The 21727-nt window shown below is 43.3% G+C and overlaps 1 protein-coding gene across 1 annotated transcript in view; it reads left to right on the forward strand.

The window, feature by feature from the left end:
* Positions 1-1925: 1925 nt before the first annotated feature.
* Positions 1926-21727, forward strand: part of LOC113424950 (uncharacterized) — a 31606-nt gene continuing 11804 nt past the window's right edge. Inside the window, exons 1-6 of the mRNA XM_087953978.1 lie at positions 1926-2210; positions 8992-9156; positions 10155-10430; positions 11725-11943; positions 14302-14474; positions 18071-18185. Of these exons, the coding sequence (XP_087810104.1) occupies positions 1976-2210; positions 8992-9156; positions 10155-10430; positions 11725-11943; positions 14302-14474; positions 18071-18185 (1183 nt within the window). The 5' untranslated portion in view covers positions 1926-1975. The remainder of the gene's footprint in view (positions 2211-8991; positions 9157-10154; positions 10431-11724; positions 11944-14301; positions 14475-18070; positions 18186-21727) is intronic.

A 21727-nucleotide genomic window follows, 5' to 3' on the forward strand; every position in this document is an offset into this window, starting at 1 on the left:
CTGATCCGCGGGATTTAAAATTAGAGTTTGGTGGTCCCTGAGGTCCAAAAGGTTGGCAACCCTTGCTTTAAGGGCAGCCCCATATAGACTGCCTTGAAGTAATCCAATCAGGAAGTGATACTGTGTAGAGCAGAAACATTACAACCAGTGCACAAGATGAATCTGTTCAATGGCCCTCGTGATTACAGCGGCCACCTCAGTGGTGGGATTCAAAACATTTTATTACTGGTTCTGCGGGCATGGCTTGGTGGGTGTGGTGTGGTGTGGCTTGGTGGGCATGGCAGGGGAAGGTTACTGCAAAATCCCCATTCCCTCCCCACACCCACTAACCTGCTTTCCAGCTCCGTTCTCTTGTTCAGGGAAACCAAAGAAGACCCGGCCGATCAGCTGGGACTCGGGAGGCAGAGAATAGACGGGGGTGGGGCCAGTCAAAGGTGGTATCTGCCGATTCTCCGAACTACTCAAAGTTTCCGCTACTAGTTCTCCAGAATCGGTCAGAACCTGCTGAATACCACCTCTGGGCCACCTTCTCTTTGAGCAGCAACCATGAATCCAGGAGGACCCCAAGATTGTACACCATTCATTCTGGGGGATGTTATCTCATAAAGAGGTAAAGATGAAAAAAAAAAATAATCACCATATCCAGGGGACCCAAAGACCCAGAGTCAACTTCATCTTGCCAGGGTGAGTTGTAATCTGTTCTCTCCCGTCCAAACCCTTACAGACTCCAGGCCCTGGTTAAGAACCTCGACAGCATCACTTGTAGAGCCAGGGACATTCTTTTATTTATTTATTTATTTGATTTGTCAATTGTTTACAAGATAATAAGTATAAGTATATACATAGTTATGAATACATGAAATGGGTACATATAAGAAAAATAAAAAGAAACAATAGGACAGAGACGGTAGGCACGTTGGTGCGCTTATGCCCGCCCCCTGCAGACCTCTTAGGAAAGGGGTGAGGTCAATAGTAGACAGTCTAAGGTTAAAGTTTTTGGGGCTTGGGGAAGAAATCACAGAGTCTGGTAGAGTATTCCAGACATTGATCACTCTGTTGCTGAAGTCGTATTTCCTGCAATCAAGTTTGGTGCGGTTAACCTTGAGTTTGTATCTATTGTGTGCTCTTGTGTTGTTATGGTTGCAGCTGAAGGATTCATTGACAGGTAGGACATTGCAATGTATGATTTTATATACCATACTTAGATCAGACCGAAGACGGCGTAATTCAAGGTTTTCTAGTTCTAGAATTTCATGTCTGGTGGCATAAGGTGGCATAATTCTTATGACCATCTAGATTTCTACACTCTAAAAGGGTGACTCAGAAGGGTTCAAGCTAACTGGAAGTTTTAAAAAAGATGTAGGATAACCATTTGCCTGAAGTGGTGTAGGGCTTCCTGCCTCGGCAGGGGGGGTGGGGTTGGACTAGAAGACCTCCAAGGTCCCTTTCAACTCTGTTTTTTTTTACTATTCTGTTATCAGAAGGCTGCATTGTGCTCTTGTGCCAGAAAAACTTAGGAAATGACAACGTGTCCAATGCTTTCAGTACAAACACACTGTGAAAGGTCTTTCCTGTCAAAGTTGAAGCACGCACATCTTTAAAGTGGCCAAGGGTTACGCAACACGGATCTAAACAAACAGGACTCACATATTCCCCCCACTGCAACCCATGGAGTTTGAGCAAATGCCAGTCTGGCAACTGGTCAGAAACTCAATTTGCCATGTTCCTCTTTGCAGCTGGAGGGTAACGATGCTGACTTCATTAGAGAGGCAGATTCAATATGGAAAACAAAAAAACAAAAAAAAGATGAACAATTGACAGCTGCTCATTTCCCCCACCTCCCACCCACCCCCCGGTTGTAACTTCAGCTATTAAACTCCCACAGCCAAGGCAGGTAGACAGAGGTCGTGAGGCAGACCTGGAGGGAACCTCTTTTTCAGTTTTTGTCCTGCCTACCCAAATCAAGCCACGAACTATGCTCTTGGCCAGAGAGCTTCCTTTGCTCCTGTGCGTGGGGCTGGTGAACGGGTTTTATCCCAACCATGAATCGGAGGGCATGGCATCAAGTGCTTTCACCGACGCCGATGTCCCAGAAAAGAGGGTGAGGCAGACTGTCGTGGAGAAAAACCCTCTGCCTGGAAAATATCTCAAGAAAGGTGGAGCCCTTAAAGAGACGAATGGGACGGAACCATTCCAAGCCCGTTTTGAAGGTAACTGGTGGGAGAGTGGGAAGGTCTTCATGGGATACGTCCTGCTTTTCCCCTCCAAGCTCAAATAGATCCTCCACCATTTCCCCTATGGTGAAATCGTGAAAATACAGGAAGCTTGGTATGACGTCAGAAGGTCCATTGTTTCCACCTGCCATGGTGCAACTGGGTTCTTTTTAGGACGGGAGGTGTAATTAGAGTTACAAGAGGGTAACTGACACAGAGAAACCAAGATAGTGGTGGACTATGGAGATTCTCAGTCATCCAGGTCATGGTTGTCCCAAAGGTGCTTTTTTTTCAAGAGGCAACTGGACTTTCTGGTTTTTCTCTGAAGATGTTTTGCTTTTCATCCAAGGAGCTTCTTCAGGTCTGACTGGATGGTGGGGAATGGGAGGATTTATACTTCTTGCAGACAGCTGGTCATTTGCATTCTTTTTAGAGAATCATTGAGGCCACTTGGAGGTTTATCTGTGTCCCCAGGGTCATCTGAGTAGTCATCTATCTCAGACACAGTCCTTTCAACAGTTCCCAGAAGGCTCCACACCCACTTGCACTATTCAGACAACCCTGAGGACAGATAAACCTCCAAGGGGCCTCAGTGACCCTCCAAAAGAGTGCAAATGACCAGCTGTCTTCCTTCCATTCCCCTCCATCCAGTCAGAGCTGAAGAAGCTTCTTGGGTGAGAAGTGAAACATCTTCAAAGAAAACTAGAAAGTCCAGTTGCCACTTGAAAAAAAAGCACCTTTGGGACAAGACAGTGGAGGCTTTTATGGACCTTCTTTACTGTATACAGCAAAACTATTTACAATAGATATTAACAACAAAATCCTGACTTCTACCCAGGGTCTTAGGTCTCTATCCTGGTGACTATTCCCCTCTAACTCTCCTCCTGAATGCTTCATTTCTTCCCCACCCTTCACTATATCTCCATTTCCAGGATTATCGAGAAAGAGTAAAAAGGGTGGATTTACAAATGAGCATGCTCAGCACTACTCATCTCCTTTCCTTGGATCTGCTTAGCTGATCCTCTTCTGCATCTGCTCCATTGGGAAAAGAAAACCTCTCTTGGGAGTCTTCCGCCAATTCTTTCTTCCCAGAGACTAGGGCTTTATTAAAGACCTTCTATCATAGCCACCTTCTCCCTCTGTCCCATCTAGGATGAAAATATCATCTCTATGGTATTTCGCTTCTCTTCCTTCAGAGAAACCGCCATATATTTTTCTGCTCCAGTGGAGAACCAGCTGTTCCACACACTCACATCCCGAGTACTCTCCACCTTTTTTCTCTTCCTACTCCCTTCTAAAACAATCTTTGTAGTTCTTATTGTCTCTCCTCATTTCTCCCACGACTTTGTCTCTTCTCTCTCTCTCTCTCTGGTTCTGGGCCAGACCAAGAGCATCTCCCCCATGCATCTGAGGAGGCTGCAATAGCACTTAGACTTATATACCGCTTTATATTGCTTTACAGCCCTCTCTAAGCAGTTTACAGAGTCAGCCTATTGCCCCGAACAATTTGAGTCCTCATTTTACCCACCTTGAAAGGATGGAAGGCTGAGTCAACCTTGAGCCTGTTAAGATTTGAACTGCCAATTTGCAGGCAGCCAGAAGTCAGCAGAAGTAGCCTGCAGTACTGCCCTCCAACCACTAAGCTACCACGGTTCAATACAAGTAGTTGTTCTATATAGAAAAACAAATAAGAGTTAGCTTGGTTGTCATATCTCAACAGGCCATAGAAGCCACATGAAATTAAACCAATTTTTCTGGGATACAAATTTCCCCGTCCTAATTTTTAACTACTAAACTTCAGAGCCATTGTCCTTAATATATTTTTCCTCCAGAAAATAAGCAAAATAAAAAAAAAAGTTGTACTCAGCCTGTACAAGGTGTCATGGGCGTATTTTATTTAATATTTTGTAGACATTCGGGTAATGTCACCGAGTTTTGTCACCGAGCATGTCTCCACAATTATGACTGACAGTGCAAATCATCATCTCTCTCTGAGCTTGCTTGTTTTTCTTGGAGACGTTTCATTATCCAAACTAAGTTAACATCATCAGTGCTAATCCACTGGTCCACATTATCCCATCTAGTCGGGATAATGCAATGTCCGCAAGAAAGCAACCAAGCTCAGGTAAGTTGTTTAGATCTGTTACAGCTGCCATGTGCTTGAATTCAAGCAGGCATATCCAAGGGACCGACCTGCCAGCACCTTCCTTTCCACATCTCTCACTAGCCTCTATAGCTATGATCGAGTGAGATCAGGGAACAGATGGACTGGTGGGAGGTTGGATATATTATACCGTGTTTCTCATATAATAAGGCCGGGTCTTTTTTGTTTTGTTTTTGAGCCCTGAAAAAATGGCTAGGCCGTCTTTTCGGGGGTGACTTAATTCCCCCCCCCTTGCATCTTCGGGCGGGCGGTGACGGCTTGGATGTTGACCTCGGCGTTGGTGGGGCACTTCGTATCGGGGTCAACGCAGGTAGCACCATATCCGGGTGTGCAACAAAAGTACTTCCTAACAGCAAGCCCCCCCACCATTCCCCCCATTTCGCATGTTTTAATATAGGCCTTAATTTGGGGGGAGGAGCTTAATTTCATTTCATGCCTATAAAACATGCTGGGACTTCCTATTGGGGGAGGCCGTATTGTTGGAGAAACAGGGTACTTATGACAGAATATAGATGTTTCTCAACTTTGGCAAGTTGAAGAGAGGTGGATTTCAACTCCCAGGATTCCCCAGGGACACACCTTAAAATTGCCAAGGTTATGAAACTCTAATTTAGAGGAGGCTGAAGTATCTTCAGAGTTGAGATTTCATGATTACGCTTTTGTGTTAAGGGAAAGCATGAGGTCTGAATTTATTGGTCAGGGATTTAAGATTTTCCTATAGCTTCTGGGTTGCCAGGATTTAAGTGTTTCTTAGCAACAGCTATTTCAGCTGCAATATTTGAAGTTCTTTTGTCTGTAGTATCTGGCCAGGAACAATAGGGGCTTTATGACCATTTACTTACTCTATAATTTTTGGTTCCCTTTTCCTCCATGTCAATCGTTCTGCTCACAAACATTCTCTGGAGCTGCACTTCTAGAAAAAGAAATCAGTCATTTTTCATTGTTTTTTGAGATGTGAGGTGCACATTTGATGTACATTTTGGCTAGAGAAGATGGAGTACTCCTTTCTATGTGTAACCAACATGAGGAACATCTGTTGTTTGTATGCTTTCCATTGATCTGGGGATCCCAGCCAGGAAAAGAATTTAAAAAAACATTAATAAGAATGTATTAACTTACATGCCACCTGATTCTTAACAACTCCTGATGTCTCACAACAATCAAACAAAGAAATGAAACTTTTTTTAAAAAAAAAAAAATATGGTAAGAGCAAATTTGTTAGGGATCCATTTCTTTGTTTTTTCTATATTCGTGACAACTTTAACAGAGATGTAGAGAGTAAAAAAGATGACTTTGAGAGAGATACACAAACTACATTATCAAAGAGATGAAGGAGAAAAATATATCGGGTCCCAAATAGACAGATAATATTCAGCAGAGACCTAGACAGACACCTGTCTTACACTCACAGGAGTGTAAGAAAGAAAAGAGATCAATCAGACTTGTAAAATACTGTTATTATAGTCAATTTCAATAGAAAATAGTTTTAGCCTTCCTCTGTTGATTTCCTGATCTGGTCTACCAGCTGTGCTAACAGCACTGGAGTATCTCTTATATAGAAAGGTGGCCCTATTAAAGAAAAGAAAGACAGGTTTCCAAATAAAAAGAATCCAAATAATTAGAACAGTTGTACTGTCTGAAAAGTTTAAGCTCTCAGCAAAGTGTCCAGAATTATAAGAAAAGTACGTAATTTGTAGAATTTAATTTAATGGATTACATGATGCTGCAACCAGTAATTGTAATTGCAACTACGTGACTGCAGGAGTGATGCTATAACGGTCATAAATCACTTTTTCTGTGGCTGTCCTACCTGTATCTGTAATGATTTTGGAGAAGGCAGCGAAGTAAAAAAAAAATAGCAGTTTTCCCAAAACGTGACCTGTGATTGATTTGATACTCATTCAAGAGATTGACTCTAGCTGGGGAAAAAGTTGATGAGGCCCCAAATTCAGCAACAAAATACCAATTCAGGTGACAAAATGGGTATTTTCACTTTTTTAAAAAAGCAGAAGAGTTCACAAGAGTCAAGACAAGTGATGTGGTGACTTGCTGGTCAAGTGCCTGGAGATTATAAGGTCTGGCTGAGGAGGAACCAGCTTGGATTCTGTTGGAATGTATTTCCATGCGACAACTATGGTAGTATTCAGCCGATTGATGGCAGTGTTACAAGTTTGGCTCTGTGCTCTTTTGTTCTTAAACGGTTGATCAGTAAAGCACATGGTGACTGTACTCTTTGTTTGCTATATACAGTATAAACAGAATTTCTAACAGATTTGATCCTGGCAAGATGGAGTGGTTTGGGGTTTTGCCCCTCCCAAGGCCCAGATGATTCTTTCTTTTGAATCTGGGTGGGGAAAGACTTCCCCCAGATCAGTTTGGGGAAATCTCCTGGAGTCAAGTTTCCTGCTCAAGAAGTACCTGGCAGCTCTGGCTAGGGGGTCTTTTGCACAGGAGGCCTTGCTCACTGTCACTCATGCCTTGGTCATCTCCTGTGGGGATAACTGCAATGCATTCTACATGGGGCTGTCCCTGAAGACTACCTGGTACCTTTAATTGATCCAGAATGCAGGATCTGCTGTTTCAGAGTGTGGGAAGCCCCCCCACCCCCCCACCCCCCACACACACATCAGAGAATGAAATATTTTGGGGAATATGGAATATTGGAGGCAGAATTTTATATTTTCCAAAAGGAGAAATGGAGAAACATCTTCTTAGAGACATAAAAATCGCCCCAGTCTCTCTTAATAACTCATTTTGTGCCCATTAAAAATCCTGGGCCAGCCTACTCACAAATAAAAGACCTTCACCTCCAGCAATGGGATTTAAATTTAAATTTAAATTTTAAAAATTTACATTCTCCTCCACCCAAATTCTAAGAATAGGACATGATCTTTTAGGATATAATATGATTAACCCACCGCTATTAGAATAGCAAAAGACACAGAGCTCACTACATCGCACAACCCCTAGAGGCCTTTCAGACATTGCACAACCCCCAGCAGCATCACAGAAACCTATAAAGATCCATCCACTTATTCAACCAATTGGTCAGCTGCCCCAGAACCACACGCCATTAGTGGTTCTGCTTCACCAATAAACTTTCTTTCCAGTCAGCCTCCATTTTATTTCCAGCGCCTTTCTCCAAGCTTGGAACCGAACCAGATGGATTTTTCTTCCTACAAGAGGAAGCGCGAACCCTTTGAGACTGGAACCAAAAGGGAACTTCGATATAGAAACAAAAACTCAACCTTACTCAGAGCCTATTTCTTTCCATTTAGTTAAACTTTAAACGTCTTCAGACGTTGGGACATACTTTGATCACATCGTCAGCAGGGCCCAGAATGATGAAGTATTATTAAGAATTGCTACTGAGGAAGGCGTACAAATCACTAAAGCTCAGCCCAGATAACACCTCTGTTGTGTGAACTACACTAGCTCCCTGTTTCTTGATAGGTGCAATTCAGGGTGCAAATCATAATCTTTCAAGGCACTGGGCTAGATTATCTGTAGAACCAGAGGTGGGTATTCAGCAGGTTCTGACCAGTTCTGGAGAACCGGTAGGGGAAATTTTGAGTAGTTCGGAGAAACCGGCAAATGCCACCTCTGACTGGCCCCTGGTCTTCTTTTGTTGCTCTGCAGAGGAGAACAGAGCTGGAAAGCAGGTTAGTGGGGTGGGGAGGGAATGGGATTTTGCAGTAACCTTCCCTCTGGAGTGGGGTGGGAATGGAGATTTTACAGCATCCTTCCCCTGCCACGCCCACCAAGCCACGCCCACAGCACCGGTAGTAAAAAAAAAATGAATCTCACCACTGTGCAGACCATCCTATCCCTAAGAACAGTGGCCCCCAACCTTTTTTGAACCAGGGACCGGTTTCACGATTATTTATTCTTCCACGAACCGGTACCTGAGTAACGCGAGACTCCACTGCCATCGGGACGGCTCTTCGTTCGAAGCCGCCTCCTCTTCGTCGAAACCAAGGCGCGAGCACCCAAACGCCGCTTTCCAACCGAAAACCCGGAAGCGCCGTCGAAACAAGATGGCGGCGCCCAAGCTTTGCGGCCCGGTAAAAAATGATCCACAGACCGGTACCGGTCTGGGGACCAGTGGTTGGGGACCCCTGCCTAAGAACATCTAACCTATTCTACAAGGTCAAATAGGGCAAGCACACTCCGTCCCTTATCCTAAATATTGTCATCTGATGGGAGATAGGAAGTGTGCCTTTTCCACGGCAGCCTTTGCGTGATGAAACACCTTGCCCTTTAATCTCCACCCTTTGCACTTTCCTTAAGGCTTTAAAGACCTGGCTTTTCTCTCAGGTGTTAGGTGGGGGAATAATAGAGAATGACACGTTAGCATGTGCTGTTGCCAGGTTTTTTGTTCTCTTTCATGTTTTATGTCTTCACTGGTTGTTTTCTATCGTTTTCAAAAGAATTCTAAATGTCTTTTCGTTCTTGACTGGGAACCGCCCAGAGCTGGTTGTAAGTTGGGCAGCTATATAAATGTTTTCAATAAATTTAAAAGAGGTGGGGGGGAAGCCACTGCAACTACATAATGAAAAACCCTGCCCTTTTTTTTAATGTGCATTTTTGTTATGCTTTTTTTTCCCCATTCAGGCAAAGGTGGACATGGCAGGAAAAATGATGCCACCCAAGCTTCCTCCTCTCCTGGGGAAAGCCATAAAAAGGGAACTGACCTTCTCCTCTCTTCTCATTCCTATTTGCACCAAGAAGCTGGACAAATGGCCACTGAAGCCGCAAAGAACATTTTTGTACGAGATGGTAAGCCAGAATCCCTGGTGGTCTGAAACAACCTGAAGAAAGGTTGCCCTTGCTGCCAATGGCATCCATGAGTCTTAGTGGGGAGGGCAGTAAAGATAGAACAGAACAGAACAGAATAACAGAGTTGGAAGGGACCTTGGAGGTCTTCTAGTCCAACCCGTGGTGGCTCAGTGGTTAGAATGCAAGCGCTGCAGGCTACTCCCGCTGATCAGCAGCTGCCAGCGGTTTGGCAGCTCGGGTTCCACTGGCTCAAGGTTGACTCAGCCCTCCATCCTTCAGAGGTTGGCAAAATGAGGACCCAGATTGTCGGGGGCAATATGCTGACTCTCTAAAACCGCTTAGAGGTATACCGCGGTATATAAGTCTAGGAAGGAGGGCAAGGAAGGGCAAATGAGGAAGGGCGTGTCCTGAGGACATGATTCAAACTCCGCCCCTTCAACACTTCATTGGACTGTGCTAGGGCCATGATGCTATGAGTGGTTTTGTCAATTTCCATGGCATTTCAGAAACATGCAAATCTCCCTGGCCGTAGGCATATTTCATTGATCAAGGGACCATATATAGGTAGTCCTCAACTTACGACCACAATTGAGCCCCAAATTTCTGTTGCTGAGTGAGACAGTGGTTAAGTGAATTTTGCCTCCTTTTACGACCGCTCGGGCCAGAGTTTGTTAAGTGAATCACTGCAGGGATTAAGTTAGTAACATGTTTATTAAGTGACTCTGCCTTCCCACTGACTTTGCTTGTCAGAAGGTCACAAAAGATGCTTACACGACACACTAACTTAACAATTGTGGTGATTCGCTTAAGGAATGTGGCCAAACTCACTTCACTAATATCTCGCTTAACAACATACCTTTCGGGCTCCACTGTGGTCGTAAGTCAAGGACTACCTGTATAGGAACAAAAGGGCACTTTTCTAAAATGATTTGCCTTAAAGGGTGAACTCGGGAGGAGCTACTTAAAAGGAGAAATGTGTATTTCATTTTTGTTTGCAGAAGTTGTTAAGAGGAACGCTAGAGCCTCTCAAAGAGTCTATGAAGATTTAGCATCCTTTTCTGGTGGCTACTTCTTGAACATGAAGAAAAAGCAACTTTCTAAGGCCTTTGGCACAGTGGAGCTGTCCATGAACGCCGCTCCTGTTAAAATAGCCCATAACTGTGTGGATGGGTCCCAGTTCTCCTTCCCTGTGGATGAAACTCTCTCCAAAATATCAATCTCAGTCAAGACTTTAAGGCACGAGAGATTCAACTTTAATATCTTCCAACCTTCAGGTAATTGAACAGAGTCAAAAAGGGAGTATATAAAAAGGTCACACAAGGCTGCAACAATGCAAGCAAACTGTCATACCCCCGTCAGAGTCTGAATCTGAGGAGGAAGATGAACAGGTGACAGGGAGTGGGAGTGTGGCTCCGTTGGCTGTGGGGGAGACTGGGGAAGGGCAAAGTCCGGCTGGGCAGAGCAGGGAAGAGGTAGAACAAGGGAGAGGGATTCCAGAGGAAGACCCAGGCCCACCCCCCTCTTCATCCTAGGGCACGCAGGGAGGAACGGAGAAGAGAGCAACGTGGGTTGCGTGGCTTATGGGGGAGGAAAAGGCCCTGATTCCCTTCATTAGCCACACCTGGGAATGAAAGTTTAAAAGAATTGAATGCTGACTGTGGCAGCTGCTGGGAGCAAACGTGACTTTATCCTGTGTTGCCTTTGCTTATCTGTGTTCCTGACGTCCTCCCAACCGTGTGAGTATTGCAATGCCTGCAAGTCTGGGATTCTTGCTCCTGCCCTGCCAAACTAATTACCTCAGTTTGGCTTGATTGGATTTATAGTTACAGTTTGTGCTGACCATGTTTTGGACTTGATCCTCTGCAGTCAAAGGTTGTTCCTAGGGGAGGTTTTCTCCAGCCGGAAGGTAACCAGGACATTGGGGGCAAAGTTGGAGCTAATAAAGGGACTCCTACTGATTATCTGACTGTGTTGCCTTTGTGCCATGCCCTGGGTCGTCACACAAACATCTTCCCTTGTCTGATGTGGGACATGTGTAAAAAAAGGGGGGGGCTTCAGTTGCACAATCATGGATGCCCGGAATTGGAGGAAGCCATAATGCCGGCCATTTTAGCCTCTGCAGATAGTCTTCGACTTCAGTTCATTTAGTGACCATTCAAAGTTACTACGTCACTGAGAAAAGTGACCATTTTTCACACTCAGGAGCATTGCAGCATCCCCATGGTCACATGATCAAAATTCAGGCGCCTAGCAAACTGACTCATACTTATGATGGTTGCAGTGTCCAGGGGGTCAAGCGATTCCCTTTTTGCGACCACCTGACAAGCAAAATCAATGGGGTGGGGGAGGAGACCTGTTTCACTTAGCAACCGTGTGTGACTAATTGACCAACTGCAGGGATTCGCTTAACAACTGCGGCAAGAAAAGTCGTACAAGGGGCCAAAGTTCGCTTCACAGACGTCTCACTTAGCAACAAGAAATTTTGGAGCAACCTCAATTGTGGTCGGACGTTGAGGAGCACCTGTAATATAATTCCTTCCTTTTTTTGTGTCTGATATTCCACGATAGGTGATCCATTCACCAAGTATCGTATGATGATTGACACAAGCAATCACAAGATCGTGGAGGTATCTCCTCTCCCTCAGCCAGGTCGGTGGGCTGTATCTATGACTCCCGGCGGCTCTTATGAGGTAGAGATTAGAGGCAAGAGTTTGCTTGGCTTTACTTACCAGATAATGCAAAAGCAGAACGGCTACATGCTTCCAATCCAAGGACAGCCTGTGAAAGGTAAGTTTTCTAGTCAACAGAATTCTTTATTGGCCAAGTGTGATTGGACACACACAAGGAATTTGCCTCCAGTGCATAAGCTCTCAGTGTGTAGCTAAATGACTATGGAGCTTGTCAATCATCCAGCTCATGGTTGTCCCAAGGTGGCCTCCACAACTCTCTAAAACAGGGGTTTCATGTCTCAGGTAATACTTTTATGTCCCCAAAGTTCCTGGGACAAGCAGTCCAACAGTACAAAGGCTTCCATGCAAAGTTCATTTACTGGATTTTGTTAGGCATCCTCAAAATATAAATCACATTTATGCTGAGATCCATCTAACTAACAGTCCAATCTTTGCCTTGATAGTCACCTCAATAGTGTTGGACTGCTTGCTCCAGGAATTTTGGGGACATAAAAGTTTTGCCTGGAACATGAAAGTGAAAAGATGGTTATCTTCATCCCATGGTATTATAGCAAAGGAAGCCTCCAGCACGATGCTGTGGTCCAGGTAAGAATGCCCCCAAAACTCCCCCAGCCCAACCGGAGATCAATTCAGTGACCAATCAGGATTAAAGATGTGACCACGTGACATGAACTACATCTCCCAAGAGGCATTAACTACATTTCCCATGAAGCATTCCCTTAAGGGGGCAGCTCTCATTCCTAAACTAACTATATACTGTCTAACCAGCACAGGGGGTGTCAAACGTAAGGCCCCAGGGGCCAGATCCGGCCTGCAGGGTGCTTAGATCTGGCCTGCAGGGCTGCTCTGAAGACAGTAAAGGACTGGCCCACGGTGCCTCTGCCAGTGAAAACAAAGCTCATGAGGGTTACACACAGCCCTCCCGAGCTTCGTTTTCACTGGCAGAGGGTTGCAGGAGGCCATCGCAGCCAAAAACAAAGCTCGGGAGCCTGTTTTCTCTGGCAGAGCCCTTGAGCCACCACAAGTGACCCCGGCACGAGTGATGTCGAGCTGGCCATGCCCCCCCTGCCCCCTCGAAATGAAACACAACCCTGATGCGACCTTCAATGAAATTGAGTTTGACACTCCTGATCTAAAAGAACGCAAATTACCAACTCTCTGAAAGGACTATAAATCCTTCCGTCCCCCACTATCCATTCAGAGCTGAATAAGTTTCTTGGGTGAGAAGCAGAGGTGGGTATTCAGCAGGTTCTGACCAGTTCTGGAGAACCGGTAGCGGAAACTTTGAGTAGTTCGGAGAACCGGCAAATCCCACCTCTGACTGGCCCCGCCCCCCATCTGTTCTCTGCCTCCCGAGTCCCAGCTGATCGGCTGGGTCTTCTTTGGTTCCCCTGCACAGAACGGAGCTAGAAAGCAGGTTAGTGGGGTGAGAAGGGAATGGGAATTTTGCAGTATCCTTTCCCCAGGAGTGGGGATTTTGCAGCATCCTTCCCCTGCTACACCCACCAAGCCACACCACGCCCACCAAGCCACACACACAGAACTGGTAGTAAACATTTTTGAATCCCACCACTGGTGGGAAGTGAAATGTCTTCAAAGAAAAACAAGAAAGTGAAAAAGTAAGTTGGGACAACCATGACCTGGATGACTGAGAATCTCCATAGACATTTAACTGTCCACTTTAGGATGAACACTCTTCGAATGGTGCTGGAGTATGAATGGATTTCCAGAAAAAAATTACAGACTACAGGAACCATTTGCGCTTCAGTTTGAGATGCTGGCACTACTCAGGTGACCCTGAGGACATACAAATTAAACTCCAAGTGGCTTCAAAGACTCTCTAAAAAGTATGCAAATTGTCAGAGCATTTGGCAGTGTGACTACCTTTATGAGATAACCCAGGAACAACATATAGCACACAGAGACTTAGATATTAACAGTGGTTTAATATACAAGTATATATAGACAATATACACGTGGTAGCAAAATTTTACAAGCAAGTTTTTCTTCTTCCTAACACATGGAGAACTTCTGCGTTGAATACTGGTCACAAGGAAAGAGAACCACGCCCTCTAATGGCTGCCATTTATATACACACCTCTTAAGGGGATCTTAAAGGGAAAATACTCATACTCTGCTGAATCACTCTTGTTACTTCAGCCAGACTTATATCAGCTTCACAGCATATAGCAGCTATTCATTGCTGGTCAGCTCTTAACTCCTAATACCTTAACAAAATGGCCAGTTGTTTGCAAGGAGTATAAATCCTTCCATTCCCCACCATCCAGTCAGAGTTGAAGAAGCTTCTTGGATGAGAAGCAAAACTTCTTCAAAAGAAAAAACAAGAAAGTCCCGTTACCTCTTGAAAAAAATCACCTTTGGGATATTTCAGAAGTATTGAGGAAGAGACAGGACTCTGGAGGAGTGCTCTGCTAACTTTCTACATTTTTCTCAGGATCAACCTATACCATCTCCATAAAGATGCTGGAGGCAGCCAGAGGTATCCAGATGCAGCGTCTGGTCGTTTCTGATGGACTAAGAGGTCCTATTCACTCCATCGTTTTAAACCAAACATCTGATGGCCTTGGCAATATCCTGGCCTTTGTCCCAATTCATTTGGATTCATTGGTATGAATCACAGTTTGTTTGTTTTTTCATTCTGATTTGGCTTCATGTCGCATGACCATTTAAAACTTCCATGGTAACCATTAAGATAACGTTATGTCTAATGTCTATGCATATTAATCCATATAGTGTGACTGTAATATTAATGCTTATCCTTCTTATTATCTTCTTTGATTCCCTCATTTATTGGCACAGGTAGTCTGACTTACAATAGTTTGTTCAGTGACAGCTACAACGTCTCTGAGAAAAATGACTTATGACTGATTTTCATACTTACCACCATTGCAGCTTCCCCATGGTCACATGACCAAAATTCAGTTTGTCAAAATCCCTATGGTCACATGACCAAAATTCAAAATTCTATGCATAGATCAGACCACAGGCGGCACAGTTTCAGATTGTCCAGGCCCAAAATTTCGAGCCTGGAAGCATAGGGAATTCTATTGTGAGTGGAGGAGTGGAGTACTTTTCTCGAGAAATACCTCTGAACCCGTTCAATTTTGGGAGCATGTTCAGGCCTGCCACAGCAAGGCGGGTTGGAGCTGTGGGAAACATGAGGGGAGAGATAGTGATAGCTGGGGAATATGTAGCCAAAATAACATTCTTTCCCATGGGAGCCAAGGACGTTCTAACCAGGTGTTGGAGAGGCGTGGACCAAAACCAGACGGAGCTGGGGCTGCGACCTGATTGGACCACGTGACAGACGTGTGATCTGGGGGCAAGAACTTTGTGGTTTTGATTTGGGTGGGGAAAACCTCTGGTCCTTCAGAGTCAGGTTTTTAACCAGCTGTGCCAATATGACGTTCCTAATAAGTTCATACTTTGAGGAATATGTCTGCCTCGGAGTTTTGATTGCTTTGGGTCTGTTACTTGGAACCCTGATACCTCTTTCATGAGGATATGAGTTCATATGAGGCAGTGGTGAAGGAGCTGAATTAGGAGCCTGGCTTATAGTCCCCCAGGGCAAGGGAATTAAATATAATAAATAAATAATCAACCAAAGAAATGCAATCAGCGGGGCCTTCCGGTTTGAGCTTGTTCAGCAACAGACTGAAACCTCGTTTCTGCAAGGCTTCGATCCGTGCTTACCGCTGGAGCGCCCGAGCCGGATGGTTTCGGGGCTAAGCCACCCCGTAGAGGTGGTGAAGAGGAGGGGAGACTGCCAGCAGGGTTGAGGAGAGTCGCATCTCTCCTCCCCAGCTGGCCATTACTCCCTTTCCCGAAGGCGGTTGCAGTGGTGGTCAGAAATGGCCACCACAAAGAAGAACTCGACCGGAAAAGAATGTGCAGGAGGAAGATAAGAAGAGAAAGTTTTGGTTGACCGGGTCAAACAGCAAAAGCAACAGATAAGGTACCCTGGAATTGAAACTGTTAAAAAACAATAACATTGTTCCGTAAGAAGATTTTTAAGCTGCGAAGGAGAGAGAAAAGGGAAAAGATTTGGTTTTCTCCTTTTCCTATACTGACAGCTAAGAGACTTAAGCAAGATAGGCATGCTGAAAATAAAAAGTCAAAGGGATAATAAAGATTTCTGGATAATTAAAAGCTTTTGAAAACAGGAAAGGAGAGAAAAAGAATAAAAGGGTAGGATCTGGAAGGGAGGAGACTACCTGGAATTAAAAAAGAACTTATAGCAAAATCTCAACAAGACTTCCAAAAGATACATTCTAACTGAAATATCGCAACAAAAACCCCAGGAAGAAAAAGTCGAAAAAGAAATAAGAAGATATAACTCAGGACTATCCGGATTACTTGATGATTTCTGGATTCTTGGTTATTGTTTTGAATGACTAAAATCAATCGGGTGGTTGTTTAAAACTGTTTAAAATGGCTCCACTTTTAGAAGAACTGAAAATGGAACTTAAAAAGTACAAAGAAGATGCACAAGAAAGGAGATGTTCTTTTGGCTTCGTATTTCAGTTTTAGAAATGGAGATTTGGAATTATGAGAAAAACAAGAAATGCCTGCAGAACAAGAAGATTGCAACAAAGAAGAAGCCATCTTTAATGAACAAGTAATCCTAGATGGGGGGGGAAGGAAAGGGGAAAGAGAATGGAAAGTTTAAGATTGGGAAAAACAACTCCAAAAAAAAAAATAGAGATTTTCACTCTATTTTTTTTGGGGGGAGTTGTTTTCCCAATCTTAAACAGTATAAAATCAGACAGCAACAGAAGAGGGAAATGCAGAAGAGAGAATTAGAACTAGAGAGACAAGGGGTAAAAAGGGGAGGGAGAAGATGAGAGGGAAGAAAGAAAGGAAAAGAAGTTATAAAGGACAGAAGCAAAATATAGAGAAACGGGGCCTATTTAGAGATAATGGGTGAAAACTTAATGGAAAAAGGAATTCTGCAAAGGTACATAAGATAGTATGGTTATATTAGAAGCAGAAATAATTTTAGAAAATATGAAACAATGTATGATTAAAATGTCTGATAAAATAGCTATCGTAATTTAGTGGAATGCTTGTCAATAAATAAATGTAACAAAAGGTATATTTAATGATTTATAAAACATATGTGAAGAGAAATAAGGAAAATTAATTATGGAGATTATATGAGTTTTTAAGGAAGTATGATATTTAATTGAAAAGAAGTGTTAAAGATGTTAAGATTTTAATGATTATTAATGATAGAACTGAACTGGAATGGTATGAGGGTTTATAATTACATATATTTACAATTTATTTTTTAAAAAAGAATACAGTGTGTATTATGAGAATGTACCAAGCAGAGTTCGATTGGAAGTTATGTATTATGTATTATATTGAAGTGTTTGTTCCCTTTGGGATTTTCCTGCTTGGGTGTCACCACTGTCCTCATGAAGTTCCCTTTCCACAGAAGGTCATAAACTTAAGGTATATATTGAAGTTTAAATAAGAGTTGAATGGATGTAATTAAAAGATATAAAGGTGTCATACTCCATTTAATAACTACAGGAGAACATTTGTTTAATGAAAAAAGATAATATGAAATTGAAACAGAACAGACAAAAGTATAAATATAATGATTTGAATTGAGATGAGATAATCAAAATAAAATTGAGAAAATTAAAAGAGGGGAAAAACTATATAGAAAATGTAAAATAGTATAAGATATGGAATAGAACACAAAAAGGAGCATAAAATTGAGTTTTGTGTCTGTATGAAGAAGTTCAACCCCGGACCATGCTATTTTCAAAAAAGATGTTTTACTTGTATTTTGTATGTGTGAAAACCCAAATAAAACTTTATTAAAAAAAAAAAAGAAGAAGAAATGCAATCACAGTCTAAAACAGCAGCATTCAAAACAAAATCCAGATTGCTCCAATTAAAACTACAAAGGATTAAAATAAAAGCCCAAAAAGAAAAAAGAAAAGAAAAAAGCAGAATCGAGGTTTCCTTCTATAGCCAGCTACGGTATTACGAACTGCAAAAAATGACTATAGCTATAATTTCTTAAGCCTTTAAGGACTTTGTTTATATTTTAAAAAGCAGCTTCTCAGCAGCTGAGTACAGTTATCTACCCAGAACAGCAGAAACGATTGGAATAATCTCTTCTCTGTTCAAGATGCAAGAGACAAACAATGTAAAATCCATTAATTCCCTTTTTTTTAACTTTCCAGTCTCCAATATTGAGAGTGGAAGGCCTGTCGCCTGGCAACCTGCCCTTCTCACGCCTCAACACCAATCCTATCCATGTGGCATCAATAAGGATTCTACCCTTGGCCGACCAAGATTGTAAGTCCTGGCAGCAGTATGAAAACTTCTTTTGCCATGTTGATCCATCTGCGCGGGCGCCGGAAACCGGAAGAGCAGCCTCCTTGACACATGCACGCAGGAGCGCCAGAAACCAGAAGCTTAACTTCCTGGCATGTGCATATGCGCCATCCACTTGCTCCTCTGGTTTCTAATGTGCATGCATGTGCGAAGACCAGCTGGCCGGCACACGCATGTGCTCCTCTTCCGGTTTCTGGTGCTCCTGTGCGCACGAAGACCATCTGGCTGGCATGCTGGAACACGGAAGAGCAACAGGCGATGGCTAGCGTGCCCAGAGAGATGGCTCTGCGTGCCACTTCTGGCACATGTGACACAGGTTCGCCATCATGGACCTAGGACTACCAGAGCTGTGAGCCAAAAGCAAACATGGCAGCAAAGAGGTACAGAAAAAATATATATAAGAATTTGCTACCACCTATTGGTCATTTGAATATTTGCATGTCAGATCTAGCAAACCCAAAGATGTTTCTTCCAAAAGGCAACTGGACTTTCTTGGTTTTATCTTTAACGTTTCGCTTCTCATCCAAGAAGCTTCTTCAGCTATTCATCACTTCGGAACTGAAGAAACATCTTGGATGAGAAGCGAAACGTTAAGTGGAAAACCAAGAAAGTCCCACTGCTTTTTAGAATAACCACCTTTGGAACAAGTACGACCTGGATAATGGAGAATCTCCATAGTCAGTTCTAGTGGAACTGCATCTACCTGTGGAATCCTTGGTTGTTCGTTTGTAGACATTTTGTTCCCCAATTAGATAACAGATGTTGCCAACCAAGTAATTAGATCTTATCAAGTCAGGAAACAAAACATCTACAAGCAAACAACAAAGGACAGAAAGCCTCAAGGACTCCACAGTTCAACCCAGAGCTACATAGATGCTCTTCAATTGGTGCTACATCTACCTACCTTCCATTCAGAACTCACAGACACCGCTAAGAAGAATGTTGAAAGTCTATGGAGATTCTCACTCATCCAGGTCATGGTTGTCCCAAAGATGCTTGTTCAAAAGGCAACTGGACTATCTTTGCTTTGCTTGAAGACATTTCGCTTCTCCTCCCAGAAGCTTCTTCAGTTCTGACTGAATGGTGGTGAATGGAAGGATTTATATTCCTTACAGTCATCTGGTTGTTAGCACTCTTTCTGAGAGTTGTTTATCAGTTCAGACTTCATTCAGAGCCGAAGAAGCTTCTTGGATGAGAAGCGAAAGGTCTTCGAGCAAAGCAAAGAAAGTCCAGTTGTCTTTGGGACAAGATTGTTGAAACAAACCAAGGTGTGCAACCTCATTTTTCAAACTTGGCAACTTCAAGACATGGGGACTTCAACTCCCAGAACTCCCCCTCCTGCCTCCCCTGAAAGAGTCCAGTTAATTTTCATCCCAGAAAAAAAAAATGGAAGGAGGCGTCTTTTTTAAAAAAAAAAAAACCAGGAGCATTTTCCATTTTACTATTCAAAGCAGGTAAACCAGCTGATATAAATGCAATGCCTGCACACCTGAGGAGAAGCACACCTGTTTCCCTTGCTGTTCAGGAACCAAATGGCTTGCTTTCCTTTTTCCATTTCCTTTCTTAGCAGTGACTGAAACAGAATGAAAAGGGAAGTCGGCGTGCTGTAAAACCTGGTCCCAGCCTCTAATATCTAGCTTTGTTTCCAACGGTATTTCAGCTCCATGGAAACCTGCAAAGTCAGCCTTAGAAAATAAAAATTATCGACGCCCAATAAATGTGACCGTCTTCTCAAAAAAACCAAAATACGACAGCCCTCGACTTACAACTGTAACTGAACCTGTAATAATGACCCTGTAATTATGCCTGCTTTTACAACTTTGTTGTAGCGGATTTTAAGCAAACCTGGCAATTTGTCGAACAAACCCATTTTTCTCCAATGGACTTTATTATTATTATTTTTTGCTGGAAACCAGAAATGCTGGAAACTGCCCCAAAACTTGGTCATGTGACTGCAGGATGCTGCAAACAGCCATAAATGTGAGCCGGTTGCCACATATCCAAAGTGCAATTGTCAGGGCACTAACAAATCCACCCCCATTCAAATTATAAGTCTCTAGCCGCATCTCTCAGAGTTAAAAAAAAATGTTTTATTAGGAATGGCCAAGTTGGCATTAGCTGGGTGCAGCCAACACTGAAATACATCATTCATTTCCCCCTTGACCCTGGTCTTCTCCCCACCCCCTGGATGTACATTCTCCAATGGGACACATCCATAGCCAAGAGTCATCAATCATGCTCTCCAGCAAATTTCTTGCCTGCTGACTGCTTTGGGCTGCTAAGGCGATTATCTAAGGCATTTAAGGAATGCACTGCTTCCCTCCTCCCCCCTCCCTTTCTGCTGGCAACTAAAAAGACCAAAGGAGGGTGTGCTTTTTTAAGTTGACAGTGATCATGTGACTGTCTGGGGGAAGCGGCCATCGTAACTTTGAAATCAAATCGAAAGTCCTTCTGTGGAGGTCCATTGTAACTTCAAATGGTCACTTTTGAAGCCACGGGTTGTTAAGTGAGGACTACAGATAGTCCTGGACTTACAGCAGTTCATGTAGTGACCATTCAAAGTTACGATGGCACTGAAAAAAGTGTCTTATGACTGTTTTTCACAGTTATGACCTTTACAGCATCCCATGATCAGATGATCAAAAGTCAGGCACTTGGCAACTGGTTCATATTTATGACCGTTGCTGTGTCCCAAGGTCATGTGATCTCCTTTTACGACCGTCTGACAAGCAAAGTCAATGGGGAAGCCAGGTTCACTTAACTACCGGGTTACTAAGTTAGGAACTGTAGTGATTCACTTAACAACTGTGGCAAGAAAAGGTCATAAAATGGGGCGAAACTCACTTAACAAATGTCTCACGTAACAACCAAAATTTTGAGCTCCATTGTGGTCGTATGTCAAGGAAAACCTTTAAGGGACAGGAGGATGGAGAGAATCCTGAAAGGATGAAGAATTTGGGAATTTGGGCCTTCTAATAAATGAATTTGGCTTTTGATGAATGCTGGCTGAAAAATGGTTATTTTGAGACTGATGATCGCTCAGCCCCATTGGAGTCATTTGGGTCGAAGGTTATTCCTCTCCCATAATAATCATTGCCTTTCAGCACCTACTACAGGTTAGCACTTGGCAATAGCACTTAGACTTATACACTGCTTCACAGTGCTGTGATAACCCAGGGCGTGGCACAAAAGCAACCAAGTCACAAAAGTAGGTAAAGTCCCTTTAATTCCTCCAACTTGGCCCCCCAATGTCCAGTTATCATCGGCTGGAGAAAAAAAACCTCTCCCAAGAACAGTTTTTAAAGGGAACAAATTCAGTCCGAACCCAAAGTACATATAAATTATAAATAAAAACCAACACAAACCACGCTGCAGCAATTAACGAGACAGGGCAGGATAAGCAATTGCAGACTTCAAAAGATAATGAAACACACAGTTGGGAGGTTGCCAGAACCCAGATAAGACTTGACAAACAATGATAATGCACGCTTTGCTTCCAGCAT

The sequence above is a fragment of the Notechis scutatus genome, chromosome 2 (genome assembly GCF_049901735.1).
Source record: "Notechis scutatus isolate UNSWTSFEM ecotype Mainland chromosome 2, rNotScu1.2, whole genome shotgun sequence".
In the NCBI taxonomy this organism is placed as follows: domain Eukaryota; kingdom Metazoa; phylum Chordata; class Lepidosauria; order Squamata; family Elapidae; genus Notechis; species Notechis scutatus.